Source organism: Sphaerodactylus townsendi, linkage group LG13, assembly GCF_021028975.2.
Source record: "Sphaerodactylus townsendi isolate TG3544 linkage group LG13, MPM_Stown_v2.3, whole genome shotgun sequence".
Lineage (NCBI taxonomy): Eukaryota > Metazoa > Chordata > Lepidosauria > Squamata > Sphaerodactylidae > Sphaerodactylus > Sphaerodactylus townsendi.
Genome location: NC_059437.1, coordinates 8,413,221 through 8,434,788, shown reverse-complemented (window position 1 = coordinate 8,434,788; position 21,568 = coordinate 8,413,221). Strand labels below are relative to the sequence as shown.

The window sequence follows — 21,568 nt, the reverse complement described above, 5'->3', positions numbered from 1 at the left end:
ATCTCTCTATTTAGTCCTGAGAGGAAAAGATGAGTCCGAGAAAAAAAGGGTCTAACGACACTCTTAATGGAGATCTGGTTCCATAGATAAAGTAGCTGAGTGTGGACAAGACACCAAACCACAATTTGTACCAGTCACAGTGCAGAACACAAAGCGTGGTTTAAAGCTGCATCTCTTCTACTGTTGCCATCTATTCAGCACTCATGTTTCCATAAGGAATGCAATTCCAGAGGAAGAATGATGGCCTTAACCATGATGCAGATATCACACCATACCCTAGTTCAGTGTTTCCCAACCTTTTCGAGGTCAGGGTACCCTTGACCTCACTCTTCATATCTCACAGTACCCCTGCCACCACCCTCCACCTTCCCCTCCCATTGTCCCTGCTTGCCATACCCCCACCTTCCCCTCCCAGGGTGAAGGGTAGCACTGGGGGTGGTGGTGGCTGCTGACCTTGTGGCAGGCCCTGCCCCATGGGCCAGCTCCATGTCCTTGCTGGAGCCGGTGGGAGACACCACAAAAATGAGGGGGGGGTAGTGTTGCCGCGGTACCCCTGGGACATGCTCACGGCACCCCAGGGTACCAGGGAACCCTGGTTGAGAATGGATGCCCTAGTTCATACAAACTGTGATCTATAGACCCACTTCAAACCATGGGGTCTGATTCTGAAAGGCGTTTCATACAGCAAGCCTTCCTCAAGCTAAGAAGGTCTAGTCTCACTAGTTCCTAGATGGAAATACCTCTGGAATCCTACATACGCCACCTTGATTTCCATGATGACATGGTTAGAATTTGGATGAGAGATCTCCAGCAACTACCATGGTTGAGATACAGAGGAAGTCAGTGGCAAACCACCTCTGAACATCTCTTGTCCTGAAAAACCCTACAGTGTCTTGATGACACACACGCAGAGGATATAAATGTAATTAACAAATATATCCTAATTTTTACTGTCATAACTTTGATTGTGAAAGTAGTATGTGCATTGTAGGCGCATTTATAAATAAATGAATGAGAAACACTGGGAAATAATTTTTGCATCCAAGCAAAAGGATTCACAATGTACATAATCAAGGAAAAACCAAAAAACTGTTAGACTATGAATTATTATTACAATATACATCAACAATCTCGCTAGAAAAAACAAGATAAGTCCAGGAAAGAAGCCATGTTCTTTGTTCTGTTGATCAACAATTTTGACATGTAACCAGATAACAACTCATTATTAATATAAAATTGGAGAGAGTGGGAATTAATGTATAGGTAATGTGGTTGATTTACAGAAATATTGCCATCTCTGTAATTTATTTATTGTAGTTTATATGTTGGAATGTTTTAATAATTAGTTATTAACATGGAGTTTTATACTGTTGTTTTGAAATGTGTTTCAGCCGCCCTGTGCCCAGCTTTGGCCAGAAAGGGTGGGGTATTAAACTGAATAAAATAGATTTATAAACATAACAATTTCATTGGAGATTCCTCAGAAGTCTTTTCAGTCGTGTCCTGGTAAGATCGCTGTTGAGAGCAAGGTTGATACTGGAATAGTGATCTCGTCAGGACAAAACTGAAAAGACTTCTGAGAAAGTTACAAAGGCCCCTTCCACACACGCAACATAATGTATTTTCAAACCACTTTCACAACTGTTTGCAAGTGGATTTTGCCATTCTGCACAGCTTCAAAGAGCACTGAAAGCAGTTTGAAAGTGCATTATTCTGTATGTGCGGAAGGAGCCAAAGAAATGAGCTGTTATTTGAATACATGTCAAGATTGTTGAGTCAGCCCTTGTTTACATTCAATGGAACAAAGAACTTGGGCTCTATCTTGGACTTCATCTTGTTAATTTCCAGTGAGATTTTTGATGTATATTGTAATAAGCATTTATAGCCTAATTTCACAGTATTGTAATTTTTCTAGGCAAGAATTTTTGGATGGTGGCTGAGGAGGATTTCTACTGGGAGGCTGGAGGAAAGCTGTTTGAACGAGTGGGTAAAGTTTGTTTTTTGGTTTGCATTTCTACAAGAGCAGATGCCATTTCTTAGCATCTTGCACAAGACATGTTATCCCATTAGTTTAATTAACACCTGCCAACTTTTCAAGAACAAAGTTCATCAATGAGAAGTGTTTCCCATTAGTCTCCCCATACATCTCTGAACTTTTGAAGTGATTTGTTTTTTAGCCTTGAATCACAGCGCTAACCTTAAATATACATTTTCATGGCTTAAAGAGCTCCTCTTTAATCTTTTAGCTGAGATCAAATTGTGAATAATTTTTGACTCTCCACCTAATGTAAAGTGAGAGTACAGGGTCTGTGCTCTTTTTGTACACTTTCTGTGCTCTCATAATTGCTTTTTCCCCTCTCTCTTTCTTTTAAATGCCACGACTCTGAAGCAGCTGTTTATAAGAACATTTCATTCTGGCCCAACAAACATCTAATGTGTTCTGGTCATCAGTTCACATCAATGGAACTACCATGGTGACATTCCAGTAGAAAGTATTTTTTACTTACTACAAGTTTTGAAAGATGGGTAGCCCAATCCAGATGGAGAGGTCCATAGGGAGCGGCATGGACTCTTGTCAATTTGGGCCCTTTCCCCACTTACCCTTGTCGGAGCGTTGCTGCGCGCAATTCCCAGCGCGTGCAATTCCTGGGGCGCGCCCCGGATTCCCCACGACCCCGCGGGGTCATCAAAAGGCGCCATTTGAAAAGGCGCCAGGAATTACGTGCGCTGAGGGGGCGCGAGAGAGGCAGCATCGGGGCGGCTGCGTTCTCGCCACCCCTGAAGTGGGGAGTGCAGCTGGACCCCACGCTACTTGAGGAGAGTAGTGCGGGGCTTAAGGTAAGAGGGGAAAGGGCCTTGTTTGCCCTCCCGACCGGTGTAAATGACACTTATGTTGGCTGGGAGGGCAAATAGGGAGATGGGTGGGTGCTGTGGGCCTGCCTGCAATCGTAGGTAGATTCCGCATGGGCCAAAAAAACCCTGGGTTTTTTTCACACTGTTTTCACACCGCTGTTTTTGGCCCATGCGGAATCTACCGTAGTTTGAAACATAAATCAAAATTTATAATAAACATTCCCATTTTTCATCTGGGGGGGGGGGAATTGCTTTTTTCTGTCATCTAATTATTATTTTTATTATTATTATTTATTCGATTTGATAAACCGCCCTGCCCCCGAAGGGCTCAGGGTGGTGTACAACAAGACAACAACAAACATAATAAAACAAATCGAATAACCCCAGTTAAAAATACAAAACCTTAAAGCTACAGCAGCAGCCTCCTACAATAAATAGTTAATAATTAATAATAAGGGGCGTCTGGCATCACACCCCAGTGGTCAAAACCTGGGAGTGGTCAAATTCTGGAAGGGGGCTGGCAGATGGTCAGGTGCACAGCCAGTGAACAGGGCAATGAGAGGGGCGGAATTAATAAATAATGTACTTACCACTCTGCGTATTCAAAATATGGTGTTTGTCCAATGACCAGCCACCCAGGTTTGAAGCATCCAGCTCAAATCCCTGCAGCACCACAGTCCTTTTCTCCCACAGGATGAAATCAGGGCAAGTCTCGTATTCATAGCCTACTGATACTGGAAACAGACAACAAGCAAGATGTTAAGGCTGAGTTTCCTTGCATCACCTGTGGCAATTCTGCATTGAACAGGTCAGTAGTAATTCCTACTCGATTTTGCTTGGTTTTGTCTTTGCTGAAGGAATAGAGCAGTGATGGCGAACCTTTTCGAGACTGAGTGCCCAAATTGCAACCCCAAACCCACTTATTTATCGCAAAGTGCCAACCTGGCAATTTGACCTGAATACTGAGGTTTGGTTTTAAACGGCTATTGGCTCTGAGCCGTGGTATTAGTATCAGGAGTATGCTTGGTGGTGGACGGATGGCTTTGCTTAGGGACCGTGGCAACTCTTCCAATAGGGGAATCACTCTAATCTGGGGCGGGTTTACTCAGCGTTTCCATTGCCAGCAGCTAAGTTTACTCCAGGTAAGAGATCGCAGCTTTCGTTCTTCCCATGAAAATCGGTGGGGTTGAACAGCAGCTTAACAGGGTTACTCTACACTGCTTCCCAAAAGCAAACTAGGTGTTAGGTTTAATGCTAATAATTCCAATTAGCGGCCCAGAGCCAACCCACTAAATGTGGGGGGGGGGGGACTCTGCGTGTGCCCACAGAGAGGGTTCTGAGTGCCGCCTCTGGCACCCGTGCCATAGGTTTGCCACCACTGGAATAGAGTAACTCTTGTGGATACTGTCAATTGATACGTTAAATCTTTTTACATGTGATTCTTTGCCAGTTGTTATACTGCATTTATTTGTAAAACTTCGATATGAACAAATGTATAAAATAATTGTGTATTTGCAAGTACCAATTCATACTGTTTGCTACTTGTACAGCGTGCTTTGCTTTGGTGTTGTTCTTTTGTTGTTCTTCACTGTCTACCCTAGTTAGTTTGCTGAAGGAACAGCACATCCCAGTGGTGGTGAGCTTATGGCACAGGTGCCAGAGGTGGCACCCAGAGCCCTCTTTGTGGGCACGCACGCCATTGCCAAGGGGGCAAGGGATGCGCAACGCACTGGGTGCGTGACCCTGTGGGGACGTGGTGAGGGTGTTCCAGGGGTGTGACGGGGGCATTTCGGGGCATTCCAGGGCAGGGCGGGGGCAGGCAGGGGCATGGCAGGGCGCACATGTGCCCTGGATGCAGTTTTCCCTCGCTCCGCCCCTGGCACTTGGTCTCTAAAAGGCTCGCCATCACTGGCATATCCTATTGGGCAAGTTTACAGTGCAATCCTGAGAACACATCCCTGAGAGCAATAATACTGAATGGCATGGAATTTACCTTTGAGTAGACAGGCTTAGGAGCCGCGTGGCATAGGGGTTAAGTGCTTGCACTGCCACTCACATGATCAGGAGTTCGAGTCCGCTGTGGGCCAGATATCCTGGCAGCTGGCTCATGGTCAACTCAGTCATCCATTGATTTCTTGGTTGGTAAATGAGTACCTAGCTCATAGCTAGGGGTTAAAAAATAGCCGGGGAAAGCAATGGCAAACTACCCCACAAAAGCGGGTTGCCTATAAAATCACTGCTTGCAGCGGTACCCCAGGGACAGATACGACTGAATGGGAAACTTTACCTAGACCTGTTTAAAATTGCTCCTAAAGGCTATACTGAAGCAGCCCAATAATCATGCCCATTAAACAGGAGCTTAATTCTCATAATGAACTGGCAAACACCTCTAGTGACTAGACTAATAATGCATGCTCACATGAAGGGATGCGTCTCCATACCCGCTCCACCCACCCCCAAGTCCATACACATAGAAAATGAACACAAATGGAGGGAAATGGGTCTGCCCGAGATTTCTCCCAGATCTGCTTGCTTTCGCTACAAATGGAATTAAAGTAATGAACATTTGATTATGGGACGACAGCCCCCCCCATCGTGCCCCACACTCATACAATTGTCCTCTGAAGCACACTAGTTGATACATAGGTAGGCTGACCAGACGTCCCGCTTTGGGCGGGACAGTCCTGCCTTAAAACAATTTGTTCTGCGTCCCGCAGGTTGGTTTCTGCGTCCTCATTTTTTGAAAGGCTGCCGCGACGAAGTCTAAAGAGCAGTAAGGGAACAGGCTCTCAAGATTCGTAGCTGCAGGACGCACGGTCTTCTGGGGCGCTCCCGTTTCCCGCCCTGTCACAGGGCAGGAAACAAGAGCACCCCAGAAGGCAGTGCGCTCCTGCGGCTGCACGCGCGCGGCCGGCCGCCTACCCGCTTGTCCTGGTTCACAAAGGTGACCATCTGGTCACCTTATACATAGGTTTAGCACTTATGTTTGAGAAAAATGAACTCACAACTGGCCCAAGGGACATGTCAAACAGTCATCAGGACCTTGGGAATCAGTACATTTCCTGAACAGGGCAAACAACGGCTTCCTGGGGAAAACAGTTCAGGGGAGGCAGGCTTAAGCCCGCTCGCCTCGTGGCCCTGTTCTTAAATGGGCCCATCACACCACACATAATTGGGCATTATGTTCCAAACACAGAACTCATATCTGTTGAGGGGATGATATAGGAGACACGATGACTTTGAGGGGATGATATAGGAGACACGAGGCCTCCTTTTGCCATTCCGACTCCCTCTGGTCTCTACAGCAACAGAGCAGGAGCCAGAAGAGCCATTAAAAAACAAGGCCCGGAGCAACGACACCCACCCAGTCACAGCGCTGTTGCGAGTCCAACAAAAATTAAGTACCTTGAAGGTCAAGAAATTGTTTAAGGAGCCACTAAATATAAAACTACTAAATACGAAAAACACATTCATATTTATTACACTTGTAAAAGCCCCATAATAGCCCACCTTATACATACAGTTTCACAATTACAACACACAAAAGGGTCCTATGAGACATGTTTTTGATCCTTATAAATATACATGTTTTGGCTGACTGGCCTTCCTCAGGGGTCAAAAATAATGTACTAAAACAGTGTTTAGCTACCAGATTTCAAATTTTTAACACTTTTTAATGACTAAGCAATTGTTGAAAAGTTGTTTAGATTGGCACCCAGGACTTCCACACAGTCATGCCCGCTTAAAGAGTATAATACCATCTGCCAATCCTGACCAATTCTTCTAGGGCAAAATCTTATATTGCCTCAGTCATAGGAAATTAATTTAGTCTGAAGCAAATGAATTAGTGGCCCCTTAAACATTTTCTTGACCTTTTAGATACATAATTCTAGGTCTGCAGTGTTAAGTGTGTTCCCCTCTTTCGTTGGCGAGAGTGCAACGAAACCAGATCCAGGAAGTCCTGCAGGATATGTGTGGGACTAACCTTGTTTTCGCCACAAAAACAATTTCAACCCCCCATTTTTCGCTATAGAAAAGCTGTATCTGTGTTCACACTCAGTGGTGGGATCCAAAAATTTTAGTAACAGGTTCCCATGGTGGTGGGATTCAAACTGTGGCGTAGCGCCAATGGGGCTGGGCAGGGCATGACAGGGGCGTGGCTGGCATTCTATAAGGCAGAGGCATTCCACCTGGGCGGGGGCTGTGGCAAGGACGTGATCCGGTCCTTGGGTGGGCTTGCCCGAATGCCCGCGCCCAGGCGCCAGGCTGCCACCCGGCCGGTGCACCTCACCTCAGTAGACTGCTTCAAGAATTCCTCTTGGCACTGCTGCAGAGGAGGGGCGTAGCTAGGAAGGCCAAAAATCACATGGCAAGGTGGCTGTCACCCATTAGTAACCCCCTCTCGGCACACACAAATAATTAGTAACCTACTCTCGGGAACCTGTGAGAACCTGCTGGATCCCACCTCTGTTCACACTGTATTTTTGTAACCAAACAAGTGAAAGTCAAATGTCATTTCATGCAAATTCTCTGCTAGTCCAAAGCTTTTGCAGAAGGTACATTTGCAGTCCTACCATGCGGCAGCGGAAGAAAATATGTTTGTCTAAGGTATACACAAACAAGCAGTTGCTGCATCTAGTTCCTCCAAACGATCGAAGAAGCATATTTTGTGGGGGACTAATTTTTCTTAATGAGCAGGAAAATTGACACTGCAGGCAGCCCAGTGTTGAAAACAACAATATCATTAACTATGATGTGTTAGGAAGTAGCTGAGACATCATCCCATGGAGAGAGGAAAAAGTGGGCAACTTTTCCCAAATCAGCCAGCATGGTGCCAGTGACTTTTCCTGGTACTGTTCTGTTAGAAAACAGGAATGCCTTGACTGTAACTCACGAGGGTGACACTGTTCACACAGCAATGCATAAAGCTGTGCTGCTGGGAGAATTTCTGTTATACTCCGTCTGGGGAGGATGAAAGTATACTGTTCGTAATACCGCGGAAACTGAGGTGCAGAAGTCAAGAATATGGTATGCTTCCGCATTAGAATATAGATCTAAGCAGGCCTACGAAGGAATTAGCGAAATTTTACTGTTTTATGAAGCGGACTTTAATGCAGCATTTAGTTTGTGCATTATTGAACATGGTACTGTGATACAAGAGCTGTTATTTGTTTGTTTGTTTGTTTGTTTAATTTAATATACGCACGCCCCATCCCAGAAATCTGGAAGCGGTGTGGCTGTATAAAATACTGCCATATAAAATCATCATGTGTAGGTTCCATGAAAAAAACAGCAGTTAGAGTTTCCTACGTTGAGAATATCTGCTTAAAAGCAATAATCCTCCTAGAAGGAGGGTGGGTCCTGATGATATTGAGGACCTATGGGTCCCAATGATGGGTCCCGATGATATTGGGGACCCATGGAATGGGGGGGCCACACTCAGTGGCTGGTCTCTCCAAAGGCCCGGTGGAACAACTTATAGTTCATTATAGACCCGTGGTGGCGAACCTTTGGCATTCCAGATGTTATGGACTACAATTCCCATCAGCCCCTGCCACCATGGCCAATTGGAATTGTAGTCCATAACATCTGGAGTGCCAAAGGTTCTCCACCACTGTTATAGGCTATAGGCTATCATCAAACTTTCAAATGGATGGAGGGAGCAAAACTAGGTAGGCGCTAGGACCCAGGCGGAGCATTCTACAACAAAGAAGGTCTGGCATACTGAGTTCTGTGGTGGAGGAGACAGAGAATGCCAGGGTACAGACGTAGCACCCATCTAAGGGTGGCAAGAGCAATCATGTGGCAAACCCATAGAGTTTTTAAGGCAAGAGCTGTTTGAAGGTGGTTTGCCACGATGCACTTCAGCAATGCTTCCCTGGTGGTTTCCCATCCAGTTACTAACCAGGGCCAACCCTGCTTGGCTTTTGAGCTCTGACGACATCAGGCGAGTCCCGGCTATCCAGGTCAGGTCACAAGCATGGGAGCAACCCCCAAATTCCAATTCTGAGTCACTAGAGCAGTCTTCAGCTTGCCAAACTCTTCTCTATTTAATTATCATGAGGAATACAGAGGTAATAGCTGCTGGTGGAGCTGTTCGTAATACATAGCAGATCTTGGGAGCGACCATATTGTGCCTGCCAGTAATCACGGCTCCTGCAGAAGATACCACGAGAGCCCATGTGCGAAGAGTGTGCACACACTCCTGAAAACAAAAGCATATAATTGCTCTCTTCTCCTGAAGGGAATTGCTCAGGCTGTAAATAAGCATTTCAACCTGCCAGGGACAGATGTGAACATAAGAACATAAGAACTGGCCTGCTGGATCAGACCAGAGTCCATCTAGTCCAGCACTCTGCTACTCGCAGTGGCCCACCAGGTGCCTTTGGGAGCTCACATGCAGGAGGTGAAAGCAATGGCCTTCTGCTGCTGCTGTTCCTGAGCACCTGGTCTGCTAAGGCATTTGCAATCGAAGGCAGATCAAGACTGGTAGCCATAGATGGAGCTTCTCCTCCATAAATCTGTCAAAGCCCTTTTTAAAATACCATCCAGGTTAGTTGCCATATCCACCTCCTGTGGCGGCATATTCCAAACACCAAAATCACCGCGTTGTTGAAGAAGTGTTTCTCCCTTTTAAAGCCTTAGTCCTAATTCTTCCCCCCAGCATTTTCAATGAATGCCCCCTGGTTCTAGTATTGTGAGAAAGAGAGAAAAATTTCTCTCTGTCAACATTTTCTACCCCATGCATAATTTTATAATCGATTCCCCCCTCAGCCGTCTCCTCTCCAAACTGAAGAGTCCCAAACGCTGCAGCCTCTCCTCATAAGGAAGGTGCTCCAATCCTTCAATCATCCTCGTTGCCCTTCTCTGCACCTTTTCTAACTCTTCGATATCCTTTTTGAGATGTGGCGACCAGAACTGAACACAGTACTCCAAGTGCGGTCGCACCGTGGCTTTATATAAGACTCAGTAATAAGAGGGAGAGAAACGCCTAAACCAAGCACATACAAAACATATTTTTTTCCAACAAAAATTCAACTATATGTTTGAAGAGAATGAGAGATCAGGAGGCTTACTGCTGCCAATTGCAAAGATGGTTTTGATCAAACCATTGGTGTAAATAACTGCATGGATTTTTTTTTCTCCCTGCCCATGAATATCAGCACTGAATTGGCCACAGCACCGTTCAGCTTCCTGGGAACGGCGTTTTCCTGCCACTGTTCTGTTAGAAGGCAGGAAATGCCCTGAGTATGCACAGGTCTTTCTGTCCCTCCTCTCGCCAGCAATTCATCACTGTTGGGAGAATTCAGCTCCTGGGGTACAGCTCTAGCAGCGTTCATCTTCTAAGGGTGGGAAGAGCAGTGAACGACTCCAGTCAACACACCTAGGGCAAGCATACTTCCCATTTCAACTTGATGAGAGAGGAGGCTATCCTCTCTGCTCCCTAATATCATTGCCACTAATCCATCACTTTGAAAGGAATACATTTTGCTGAGAGGCGGGAGAGAGAGAGAGAGAGAGAGAGAGAGAGAGAGAGAGAGAGAGAGAGAGAGAGAGAGAGAGAGAGAGAGAGCGAGAGAGAGAGAGCCAGCAGGGCATAGTAGTTAAGAAAGGTGAACTCTAATCTGGAGAATTTGATTCCCACTCTTCTACAGGAAGCCTGCTGGTTGACCATGGGCCAGTCACAGTTCTCTCGGAAGTCTCTCAGCCCACACAAAATAAGAAGAGTTTTGATTTACTCCTTGCCTTTCTCTCCTGTAAGGAATCTCAAAGCTGCTTATGAACTTTTTCCCTTCCTCTCTCAAAACATTGTAAAGTAGGTGGAGCTGCGAGAGAGTTCTGATGCAGAACTGATGCACGCACGCACACACACACACACACACACAGAGGAACGTAGGCATAGATTTTTTTTATGGGGTGGGTTCAGGGCGAGGGGCCACCCCACCCGCCCCTGGGGGTGTGGCCCCACCTCACCAAGCCCCGCCTCCACCCTCAGTGCTTATAAAAGCAGATCTCCAAGGCCAGGGATGGCAGACTCCCCTGCCTCCCCGCTCCCCCCCCCCACCGGCTGGGCTCCCAGCCGGCAGTCCCTTCTGCCCTTTCCTCTGGGCAGAGGCATAGCTAGGGAAAATGGAGCCTGGTGCAAAATCTGAGCCCGGGCAGCTGCTGTGATGCTGGAATCCACTCCCAAACAGCATAATTTTTAATGGTGTTTAAACTAGGGAGCTCAGATTCTCCTTTTAAGTCCACCTTAAAGGGAGAATCTGGGGTCCCCAATTAAAACAAAATTGAAAGTGATGCTGTTTGGGGGTGGATTCTCCCCCACCCTGAAACAGCATCACTTTCAAGTTTTAACTGGGGGCCTCAGATTTTCCCTTTAAATCTATGCCAAAGGGGGGGGAGATTTAAAAGGAGAATCTGGGGAAATTTGGGGGTTGCCTGATGTCAGGGGTGCAACTGTTAAGCTACCAGCACCAAAACACTGTATCTTTAATAGACTCTCCTGATGATGCCACCCAGGTTTGGTGAAGTTTGGTTTAGGGGGTCCAAAGTTATGGACCCTCAAAGGTGTAGCCCCCATCTTCTGTTAGCTCCGATTGGAAACAATAGGAGATGGGTGTACCCCCTTTGGGAGTCCATAACTTTGGACCCCCTGAACCAAACCTCACCAAACATGGGTGGTATCATCAGTAGAGTCTCCCAAAACATCCCTGAAATTTTGGTGCTGTTAGCTAGCCTAAAAGCTGCGCCCCCTGCAGGCCAAAAACTGAAAAAACACTAAAAATACCAAAAACCCCACAAATGGGGGCAGAGCTTCAGACATGTGATGGGGTGGGGTTAAACCCGGGAACCCCCCCTCCCTTACCAACATCCTTGCACACACAGGGTTGAAGGTTAAGTCCTATTTTAAGGCAGCTAATTTTGAACCACCAAAACAGTGTCTGTCTAACTAACGGCCCATAATATTAACACAGTTTATATTATTAATAGCCCTTACTAGTCAACAACAATGTAACAACCACTACATCTTGAGATTAATAACCCTGTGAAGGTTAAAACAAGCTGCAAAATTAATAAAAAAGAATGTGGCAAAAGAGGAACTTTTATGGCTTTTGTTTTTTATGGGGCAGCCAATAGCCCCTCTAGCCCATAGGTGTCAAACTCGTGGCCCTCCAGATGTTATGGACTACAGTTCCCATCATCCCCTGCCAGCATCATTCTGGCAAGGGATGATGGGAGCTGTAGTCCATAACATCTGGAGGGCCATGAGTTTGACACCTGTGCTCTAGCCGTTCCACAGTGCCGTGCACAGTTCCCTCCTTCTGAGCGGAACTGAGCAGTCTGGGACAGCTCCCCCTACTGGGCAGTCACTTGATCTGTGTGGGCCCTAAAACGGTGACTGCGTGGCTGTGTGGCTTACAGGGGACATTGGTTGCAGCTTATATTTGAGTTGGTTTTCTGGGTTTAAGAATGGACCTTTGCTGAATAGCTTCTAATAGTTTTTTAAAAATGGATTACGTGCAGCCTTGGGGAAAGGGTATAAGGAGTGCAAAATTCATAAAGCACAAAATAAAAACATTCTGCTAAACTTGTGAAACGGCATTATAGCGAGTCAGAACATTTATCCAGCATTGTCGGTTCTACCTGCTTTGTCAATAGTTCTCTGATGTATCAAGGCCGAGGTGTTTAACATCACCTGATCCTCTTGTGACTGGAGGTGCGTGGGATTGAACACGAGAACTTTGGCACGCAAAGAAGATGCTCTGCCACTCAACCGCAGGCTTCCTTTGTTTGCAAACATATATCCAAATTAAATTATAAAACATAGACCTAGCTGTGTCCCTTGATGATCTTCTTCTTATGACTGCTAATGAGATATACCATCTCATAAAGCAAAGACTCTTTGAGCAGGACTACCAGAAACTGATGGCACAAGCAAATAAAACCTGCTCTCCACTCCATCTGCATATTTTGCCTCGTTTTCCCACTCCTGCTAACTATCTACATCTTCTACATGAGCCCACTCTGAGACGCGCTGTCACCTTAGCCAGATGCAATGTTCTTCCCTCTACCAGACGATACAACAGAGAGCACCATCTTCCATCCTCTGATAGATCTTGCACCTGCAATCCTGGTCTTGAAGAAACCGTCCATCATGTACTATTATATTGCCCTCTATATGCTGTAGAGTGGGAAAGACTACTTAATCCTCTCTTAGCTGCTCTAGGCAACACTACAGATGCTGTCAAAACTTTGTTCTTGTTAGACAGCAACTCAACTGTTACCATCGAACAAACTGCTAAGGATTCTGTGGCAGTGTGTTGTCAATCACCTAATCGTTCCCTGTAACATGCTTAGCAGACTCAATCCCAATTCAGTGGCTTAATATTTCAGCTCTCATGGTGCTTGTGTTTTTTTAACTTTTTTACCAGCCAATTTTAATTTCCATTGTATAATTTATATATATGCCATTAAAGGTTTCAAGACAAAATTTAAAACATGAGGTCCGTTATGGGCACTCCTGTGTGTTTTTAAAGTTTGAAAGCAGCAACAGGGAGGAGGAGGTTGGGAAGCCGAGCTTCAGGGACAAGCGCTTGGCCCCTTTTTCCATTTCCCAATTGAAATCTTCTTCCCTGAAGCTATTTGCCCCTTTGGGGAAAGCATATTTGCACACTTACATTTTCACTCCATATAAACAATTTAGCGTGGAAAAATAGTGTAAAATATTTTTTTATTTTTAAAAAAACCCTCTCCTAACCCAATCCTGGTTCCTATATAGAAGTTTGTAATTTAATTTTTTAAAATGCACCTTTATAGCCACACCTTCAATTTCTTGTTAGCTTTCTCGTACTATCGTCTAAAAGTTTCATGCTGTTTTTACAGAGGATGGTACATCTGCCTGAGCTGGAATGTTCTATTACCCCTTTGATGTGCATCAACAGGTATGCACTGATAAGACGGAAAGGCAGATAAGAGGGCCCAAAGTAGGGTACCAAAATATGTTTTCCAGACACTGGATGCCTTGATTGCCACTTATAAGAGTGGCGCTAGTGTATATTGGTTCTTTGGTGCTCTTTGGTTCTTGGATGCTCCAGTTCAAACACACTCCAGAGGCAGAGTGTACAGAAATGTTTGTGAAGTCACAGAAAGGAAAGAAGAAATGGAAATATTTGAAGAAATACCTGTTATGCCAAGAATCCTGCTTGTAGAACAGCTTTAAGGCAAGACATGGACTGCAAATGACCCTCACAGAGAGGAAACTGGATAGAACAGAGAGACTGAGATATCCCAGGCTTTATGTCCCCAGGTGATCTATCCTCCTTTCGTGTGCCATACAGAGGTCAATTTTTATTCTCTGTTATTATTCTCTATTTATTTGCCAGGCATGGTCTGACCATATTTTATAACTAATAGATGTCTGCTATTAGGAGCACGTTGTGAATGCAGGATGATTTTATTCTCATTTAGAAATACATATCTACCCTTTATAGCCATCAATGAAACTGTTCATATTTAGAAATTAGGATTGTAACTCTTTATGACTTCCCATTAGAACTGGGAAAGACACGTCTGAGATTAGTTTCTTGTAAAAACAAGATATCAAGCCTCTCCTTTAATTCCGTTTTCATAATCCTTCTGCATTTAATAGGACTGTTTAGATTCATACCATTTAGGGTCAGTGCTTTAATGCTGCTAGCTATGATTGGTTGCTGGAGAGCGGTTTTTAGTATGATTACAGAAAGTGAGCATAACTAAACAATTAACTATCGTTATCAATGAGAATGTCAACTTCACCTGAGCCTACTTGTCCTACCCCCTTGTTCCAACAATCTGTGAATGGAACCATCAGACTGGGAAAGGAGCACTCCCTCTATAAGGGCATCAGTGCACTTCTGTAGGAAACATTTGAAATTTGGAAGAAGCACGATCCGGAGCTTCATTTTGTCCTCACAGTTGTAACTACTACAGTGAGCAAATTAAAGCATACATTTCTATTTGTTCTCCTAATCAATATTAATTTAAACAAATGCTATGTAACAACATTGTCACAGGGATGATTACTTCTTTGCTCATCTGGAGGACAGACATAGTAGCAGACTTAACAAAGGGTGTGGCTCCGTACCCAAGGCGAGAAAGATGTTCACTCTGTAGCAATCTCCTTTATTTACTACGTTGTTGGGCTGTGATTAATTTCATCCAGCTCTGGTACAGATCGCCAATCCTTGGCCCCTTCCGCACACGCAAAATAATGCATTTTCAAACCACTTTCACAACTGTTTGCAAGTGGATTTTGCTATTCCGCATAGCTTCAAAGAGCACTGAAAGCAGTTTGAAAGTGCCTTATTCTGCATGTGCGGAATGAGCCCTTGTCTCCTTGGCTGGCCATTCCCAAAAGTGCTGCATCACTGCCTTTAGCATTTACCCTAGCAGTGGAACCCATTCCTCCAGCTTTAGAGAAGAGAGTAGAGTTTTGGATTGATATCCCCCCTTTCTCTCCTTCAGGAGACTCAAAGGGGCTTACAATCTCCTTTCCCTTCCCCCCTCACAACAAACACCCTGTGAGGTAGGTGGGGCTGAGAGAGCTCCGAGAAGCTGTGACTAGCCCAAGGTCACCCAGCTGGCGTGCGTGGGAGTGCACAGGCTAATCTGAATTCCCCAGATAAGCCTCCACAGCTCAGGCGGCAGAGCGGGGAATCAAACCCGGTTCCTCCAGATTAGATACACGAACTCTTAACCTCCTATGCCACTGCTGCTCCTGTCAGGGCTGAACTAAATCAGGTCCCAGAATCCCCAAGGATATGGCTTCCCCCTGCAATGCAGCTGAAGGCATTAGCCATCTTCCCCCTAACAAATGTAAATCCAGTCAGCCCTAATCCTCTGGAGGATTCTGTCTGAGAGGCACAGAGCAAAGCTCTGCCACAGGTTAAATAAACCAGTTCCAAAATATTTTTTCTGCTTCAAAGTTTTATTTGTTTAAAACTTCAGTTTCGTGAGATCTCCTGTGAGCTTCAGCAAGGAGTCATAGGCCCCTTCCGCACACGCAAAATAATGTGTTTTCAAACCACTTTCACAACTGTTTGAAAGTGGATTTTGCCATTCTGCACAGCTTCAAAGAGCACTAAAAGCAGTTTGAAAGTGCATTATTCTGCATGTGCGGAATGACCCTCAGAGCTCTATTGTTTGCAAACATTACTTATACCCTTCCTGAGCATACACACCCTATTTCTTCACTCATTGGCTGGGCCACTCCTGACACCCCCCTCCCTTTGCTTACTTTTACCTTCTCCCATATTTGGGCATGCTCTTTATGTCATACCTCCGCTTGCCCCGTACCAGGATTTTGGTTGCTATATCAACCAAGCCTCTTTTTCTCCCCATTAACTCTCTTGGCTTCAATTTTTGCATTCTTTAATCTTAGCTACATGTGAATTTGCAGCTTTTTGAAAGAGAGAGGCCCTTTCCGCATGGGCCAAAAACGACGGCCTGGGGGTGGTAAAAACGCCGCCCCCAGGCCGCCAAGCTTCACAGGCGGCTAAGCTGCAACGCAGCAGCGCCGCACCTGATCGTTCTCCCTCCCCAGGGCGGCGCCAGGCCGCTTCTAAAACAACAACCCTTTAAAGGGTTGTTGTTGGGGAAAGCTGCTCTCTCTACGGGTGTAACCGGGCACTCACCGGAACAGTTTCGCGTTCTCGCTCCCCATCATTTCCAGCGTTCGCTGGCCGCCGCCTGCTCCACGCTGTCCTCCCACCCCTGAGGCTGGAGGGCAGCTGGGCGGGCCGGCCAGCAGGCTTAATTCCTACAGGGACAAGGTGAGGGGACGGGCAGGGGAAGAGGGGCGGCTCTACGGAGATGACTCCGCCGCTTGCCGCTTTTGCTGAGGCCGCCCCGCAGGCATGCGAGTTTCTCTCCAGCGCCGGGCGAATTCTCACGCGGAGGCTACAGTGGAGGTCAGTAAGGAAACTGCCATAGTGTCTTGCTTAAATCTTACATTTATCAAATACCCATAACAATACACATAATAAAATGGCTTGCCTTAATACACACATATATATTCCTGTCATGTCTAGCCTTGCCTGGTGTTTGATCCCAATTAGGCACCCTCTTCCAGGTACCTCCATCCTGGGTAATTCTGTTAGGTCTCAAACATGGTCCTCTCAGCCTATCTCATACCTATCCAGGTATGACATATCCCTCTGGGATTCAGCTTCCCTATGGTTAGGGGCCAGCTATCTTGCCATCATTTCACCTTTACAACTCAGAGTCTTCATGAGGAGAGGCTGCAGCGTTTGGGACTCTTTAGTTTGGAGAGGAGACGGCTGAGGGGGGATATGATTGAAGTCTATACAATTATGCATGGGGTAGAAAATGTCGACAGAGAGAAATTTTTCTCTCTTTCTCACAATACTAGAACCAGGGGGCATTCATTGAAAATGCTGGGGGGAAGAATTAGGACTAATAAAAGGAAACACTTCTTCACGCAACGTGTGATTGGTGTTTGGAATATGCTGCCACAGGAGGTGGTGATGGCCACTAACCTGGATAGCTTTAAAAGGGGGCTTGGACAGATTTATGGAGGAGAAGTCGATTTATGGCTACCAATCTTGATCCTCTTTGATCTGAGATGGCAAATGCCTTAACAGACCAGGTGCTTGGGAGCAACAGCTGCAGAAGGCCCTTGCTTTCACAAACTGCCTGTGAGCTCCCAAAGGCACCTGGTGGGCCACTGCGAGTAGAGAGAGCTGGACTAGATGGACTTTGGTCTGATCCAGCTGGCTTGTTCTTATGTTCTTATGTTAGCGCATCTTAACATCTTTCCCTCCTCTGTTACCGAAGGAAGTATCGACGAGTCCCCTGGACATGACAGTCCTGACATTCTTTCACATATCCTCTTTGGCCATCAATGATTCATCAATATGCAAAAAAAAAAATCTCCACCCTTTGCTCTTCACATTCCAAAACCACCCCAATTCCCAATTAATGTGTTTCCTGCTGGAAGATGGGAAGGCTGAAATCTTATCCACCGTTGCCACTTATCTTGCTTTTGTCCGCAAGATGAGACCCCCTAGGCTCTTGCAATCAGTTTGTCAACAAATGAACTCACCATGTGACTATATACAGATTTTAACGACCCTAATTTATTGTAACAAAAGTTTAACGTCAAGGTTCTGTTTCGTTTGTTTATTTTATGCCAATAAAGGACCTGAACTGAATTGAACGTACCCCTCTGCCACCACATAGCACAGTAAAAATTCCACGTTATTAATAATTAACTAACTGTCAAGGAATTAGTTGAAGACAGCAGCTTGGCTACGTGTTCACTGCTCTGCAATATTAGCTTCTGTGTTTTTGGCGTGACCGATGTGGGTATATTGCTCCAATTAGATTTTAAACCTCCATTGGAATCTCTGCTTTCCATTTCCTCATTTTTACTGCCTTATCAGGAACACTCATGCTGAGTATTGATAGAGGGAGATTTCTTGTTGCATATTGCAAGTACTCAGTTATCACCCTTTATAGTTAACCAGGAAATGTCAGCTACCGCAAATGCTGCACAAAGTCTTGGTTACTGGTCTGAACTGCTGTCTCCTTGGCTCATTCCGCACATGCAGAATAATGCACTTTCAAACTGCTTTCAGTGCTCTTTGAAGCTGTGCAGAATAGCAAAATCCACTTGCAGACAGTTGTGAAAGTGGTTTGAAAACACATTATTTTGCGTGTGCGGAAGGGGCCCTTGATACCAGATGTGCAGCTCCAGTTTGCAAAAACCTGGCTATAATATCTTTTGGATGATACATGTGTTTTCCCCCTTGTTCTTATTCTATGAGCAATTTTGATCTGAGCCTGTCACCTTACAATGAAAACTGTGGAGGCCCAGGTCTTCAACCTTTTCAGGGACTCTGTGTAGAACCTCGCATTATTCCCGTCTGACATGTTCTGAAGGTCTTGCATTTTGTCTTGCGTGTATTTTTTACTTTTAGGGGGGGATTTTTATTTCTTCCTGTAAAGTAAGAGCAAGCTCCACTGCAGATTCAGCAATTGCTAGGGTGGTTTTCAAGATCCTTTTATTTCTCATAATTGAGCTGAAACCAGCTGGAGTACAGACTTTAACTTTTCAAACATAGAATTTTGATGTGCAGTAAAAATGAGTAAAATGGTCATTGCCGGGTGGGAAGTACAGATTATGCGGCTATATTAGCCCCAAGTCCCACATTTTCTCCTAAAATGTTTTTTTTTTTTGTGCCATTTGGAAGGGGAGGGCAATTTAAGGTTTTAGAATTCACCTAACAGAACCTTTGCTGCTTCTCCCAACCTGTTTCACCCATCTTTGCCTATTTTCGTTTACCAAGAACTTCCTTTAAACATTCAGAACTGGGTCGAGCCATGAATCTCTAAAGTACCAGTCTGCGAGACATGACATCACTCCCACCCTCCAAACAAGAAGCAGTTAAAATATATAACTCAGAACATTTGTAAAAAATATGATGAGATACTGCTTAAAGAAAGACTTCGGAAACAAATATTCTTGCAATAAACTCAAGTGTGCACTTCAAGCATATTAACATCATTTGATAATTATTAAGGAGCCATGAGAATCTGCTTTTTAGGGGGCTTTGCGCCCTTATTCAGTGTTGCCATCCCCATATGTCTGTGTATTGTCGAAGGCTTTCATGGCCGGATTCAACTGGTTCTGGTGGGTTTTCCGGGCTGTGTGGTCGTAGATTTGTTCTAACATTTCACTTCGTCTCTGTGGTACACCTCTGAAGATGCCAGCCACAGATGCAGGCGAAATGTTAGGAACAAGATCAGTGGTGGGATCCAACATTTTTAGTAACAGGTTCCCATGGTGGTGGGATTCAAACAGTGGGGTAGCGCCAATGGGGCAGGGTTAGCGGCAATAATGGGCGTGTACTGACATTCCGGGCGGACATCAATAATTTCTCTCTGTTACTGTAAAAAAACACTTACTGTAAAAAAAAAAGTTCTAATAATAATTTCCAGCTGGTATCTTTTCTGTATTCCATAATTTAAACTCATTATAGCAAGTCCATATCATCATCTACTGTGCCAACAGAAAACAACTGCTACTTCTCCTCTAATTGACTGCCTGTCAAATACTTAATACCTTCAAATACTTAATTTTGTTTCTAGAAATCAAAAGAAGGATGCTTTTCCTTAAACAAGGAACTTTACCATATTTCTAAAACATGTTTTTAAAACAGCCTTAACAGGAGAGAATTATCCCTGCTTTCTGCACCTTTGCCTAACCAGCCACATGCAGGGAAACAACAAGCAGGACTTTATGATTTTGGACCTAATGGAATTTCTAATGAAAAGCAGACCCAATTAGTAACCCCTCAAATAATTAGGTAACCCACTCGAACTGGTGAGAACTCGCTGGATCCCCACCTCTGAACAAGTAAGATCCACCAGACCACGGCCATACACAGCCCGGAAAACCCACCAGAACCATATGTCTGTGTCTTTCACTAATTTCTGCCCATGAATCCATCCTCTTATGCCCAGGTTCCCTTTTTTTGCATTGGAACGATTGCTGTGCTCCAATAAATGCAGTTCCTTTCCCTTCCACATTTAGATGGCCCTTTTCAACTTTCTGTAACTACACAAGATTTCCAAATTCCAACTATAATCACAGAAGGTTACCAAAAAATAGGAAGAAACTGGGGAGCAAAGTTTGCAGATATGGATACAAGGTCTGAGAATGAAAAAAAAAAGATCCATCTTTCCATGCTGTCTCAAATTCCGTTCTAGAAATACCACGGATTGGGATTGCGTATGGTCTTCCTAGTCTTTCCGACTCTTGGCGGCTGGTTTCCTCTTCTGGGATCTCAGCAAGGTGCTGCAACTGAATCTGGTATCCCCCTGAGGACATCACCCCCCAACCCTGAGTTCTGTTAGGTACTGGCCCTTTTCCGCTGTCGCGACAATGCAGACGCACTTTCAAACCACTTCTCAATGCATTTTGTAGCTGGATTTTCCTGTGCGAATAACGAGCAAAATCCACTTGCAAAACAATTGTGACAGTGGATTGAAAGTGCATTATTCTGCATGTGTGGAAGGGGCCTATGTTTGCCAGATTTGTAACTCTTTGGTATGCTCTGTGGATAAAGCAAAAACCTTGCTGGGTATATGATATCCTGTGTTGGCACCACCAGTTACATAATCTGTCTGGAATGTTCTCAAATGTTCGTGCTTCCAAGTTATCACAAATACTGCACATCGTTTTCTCACGTGAGTTAAGCTGTGCCACCACAGGGCACCAACGCAAATGGTTCCTGCATCATAAAGACAGTTGGTTAGTGGTGACTAAAAATATCCAGCTTTAATGCTGCTCCTGCTCAAAGGAAGAGGGAAGCAGATACAGACAGTGGTGGGATCCAAAAATTTTAGTAACAGGTTCCCATGGTGGTGGGATTCAAACTGCATAGCGCCAATGGGGCTGAAGCCACCATGGGGCTGGGCTGCAGGAAGCATTCCGGGCGTGGCATTCCTGGTATTGTGGCAAGGACGACATTCCTGCACCGGTCCTTGAATTGGTGAATCCACGAATACGCGAAAGGGCGAGGCGCTGCCACTTATCACTGCGATGACCTCCTGCTTCGGAGACTGTTTCCAAGTTTTGTGCGCTTACTGTTGAGAGTGTGCGAGGGGCGAACCTTAAGGCAAAATAAAACTGGCAAAATCATCCATTAAG

The 21,568-nt window shown here is 45.1% G+C and overlaps 1 protein-coding gene across 1 annotated transcript in view; it reads right to left on the bottom strand.

Moving 5' to 3' along the window:
- The window catches only part of TENM1 (teneurin transmembrane protein 1), a 652,843-nt gene that overhangs the window by 158,383 nt on the left and 472,892 nt on the right, over window positions 1-21,568 (bottom strand). Inside the window, exon 16 of the mRNA XM_048514741.1 lies at window positions 3,444-3,587. Within this exon, the coding sequence (XP_048370698.1) occupies window positions 3,444-3,587 (144 nt within the window). The remainder of the gene's footprint in view (window positions 1-3,443; window positions 3,588-21,568) is intronic.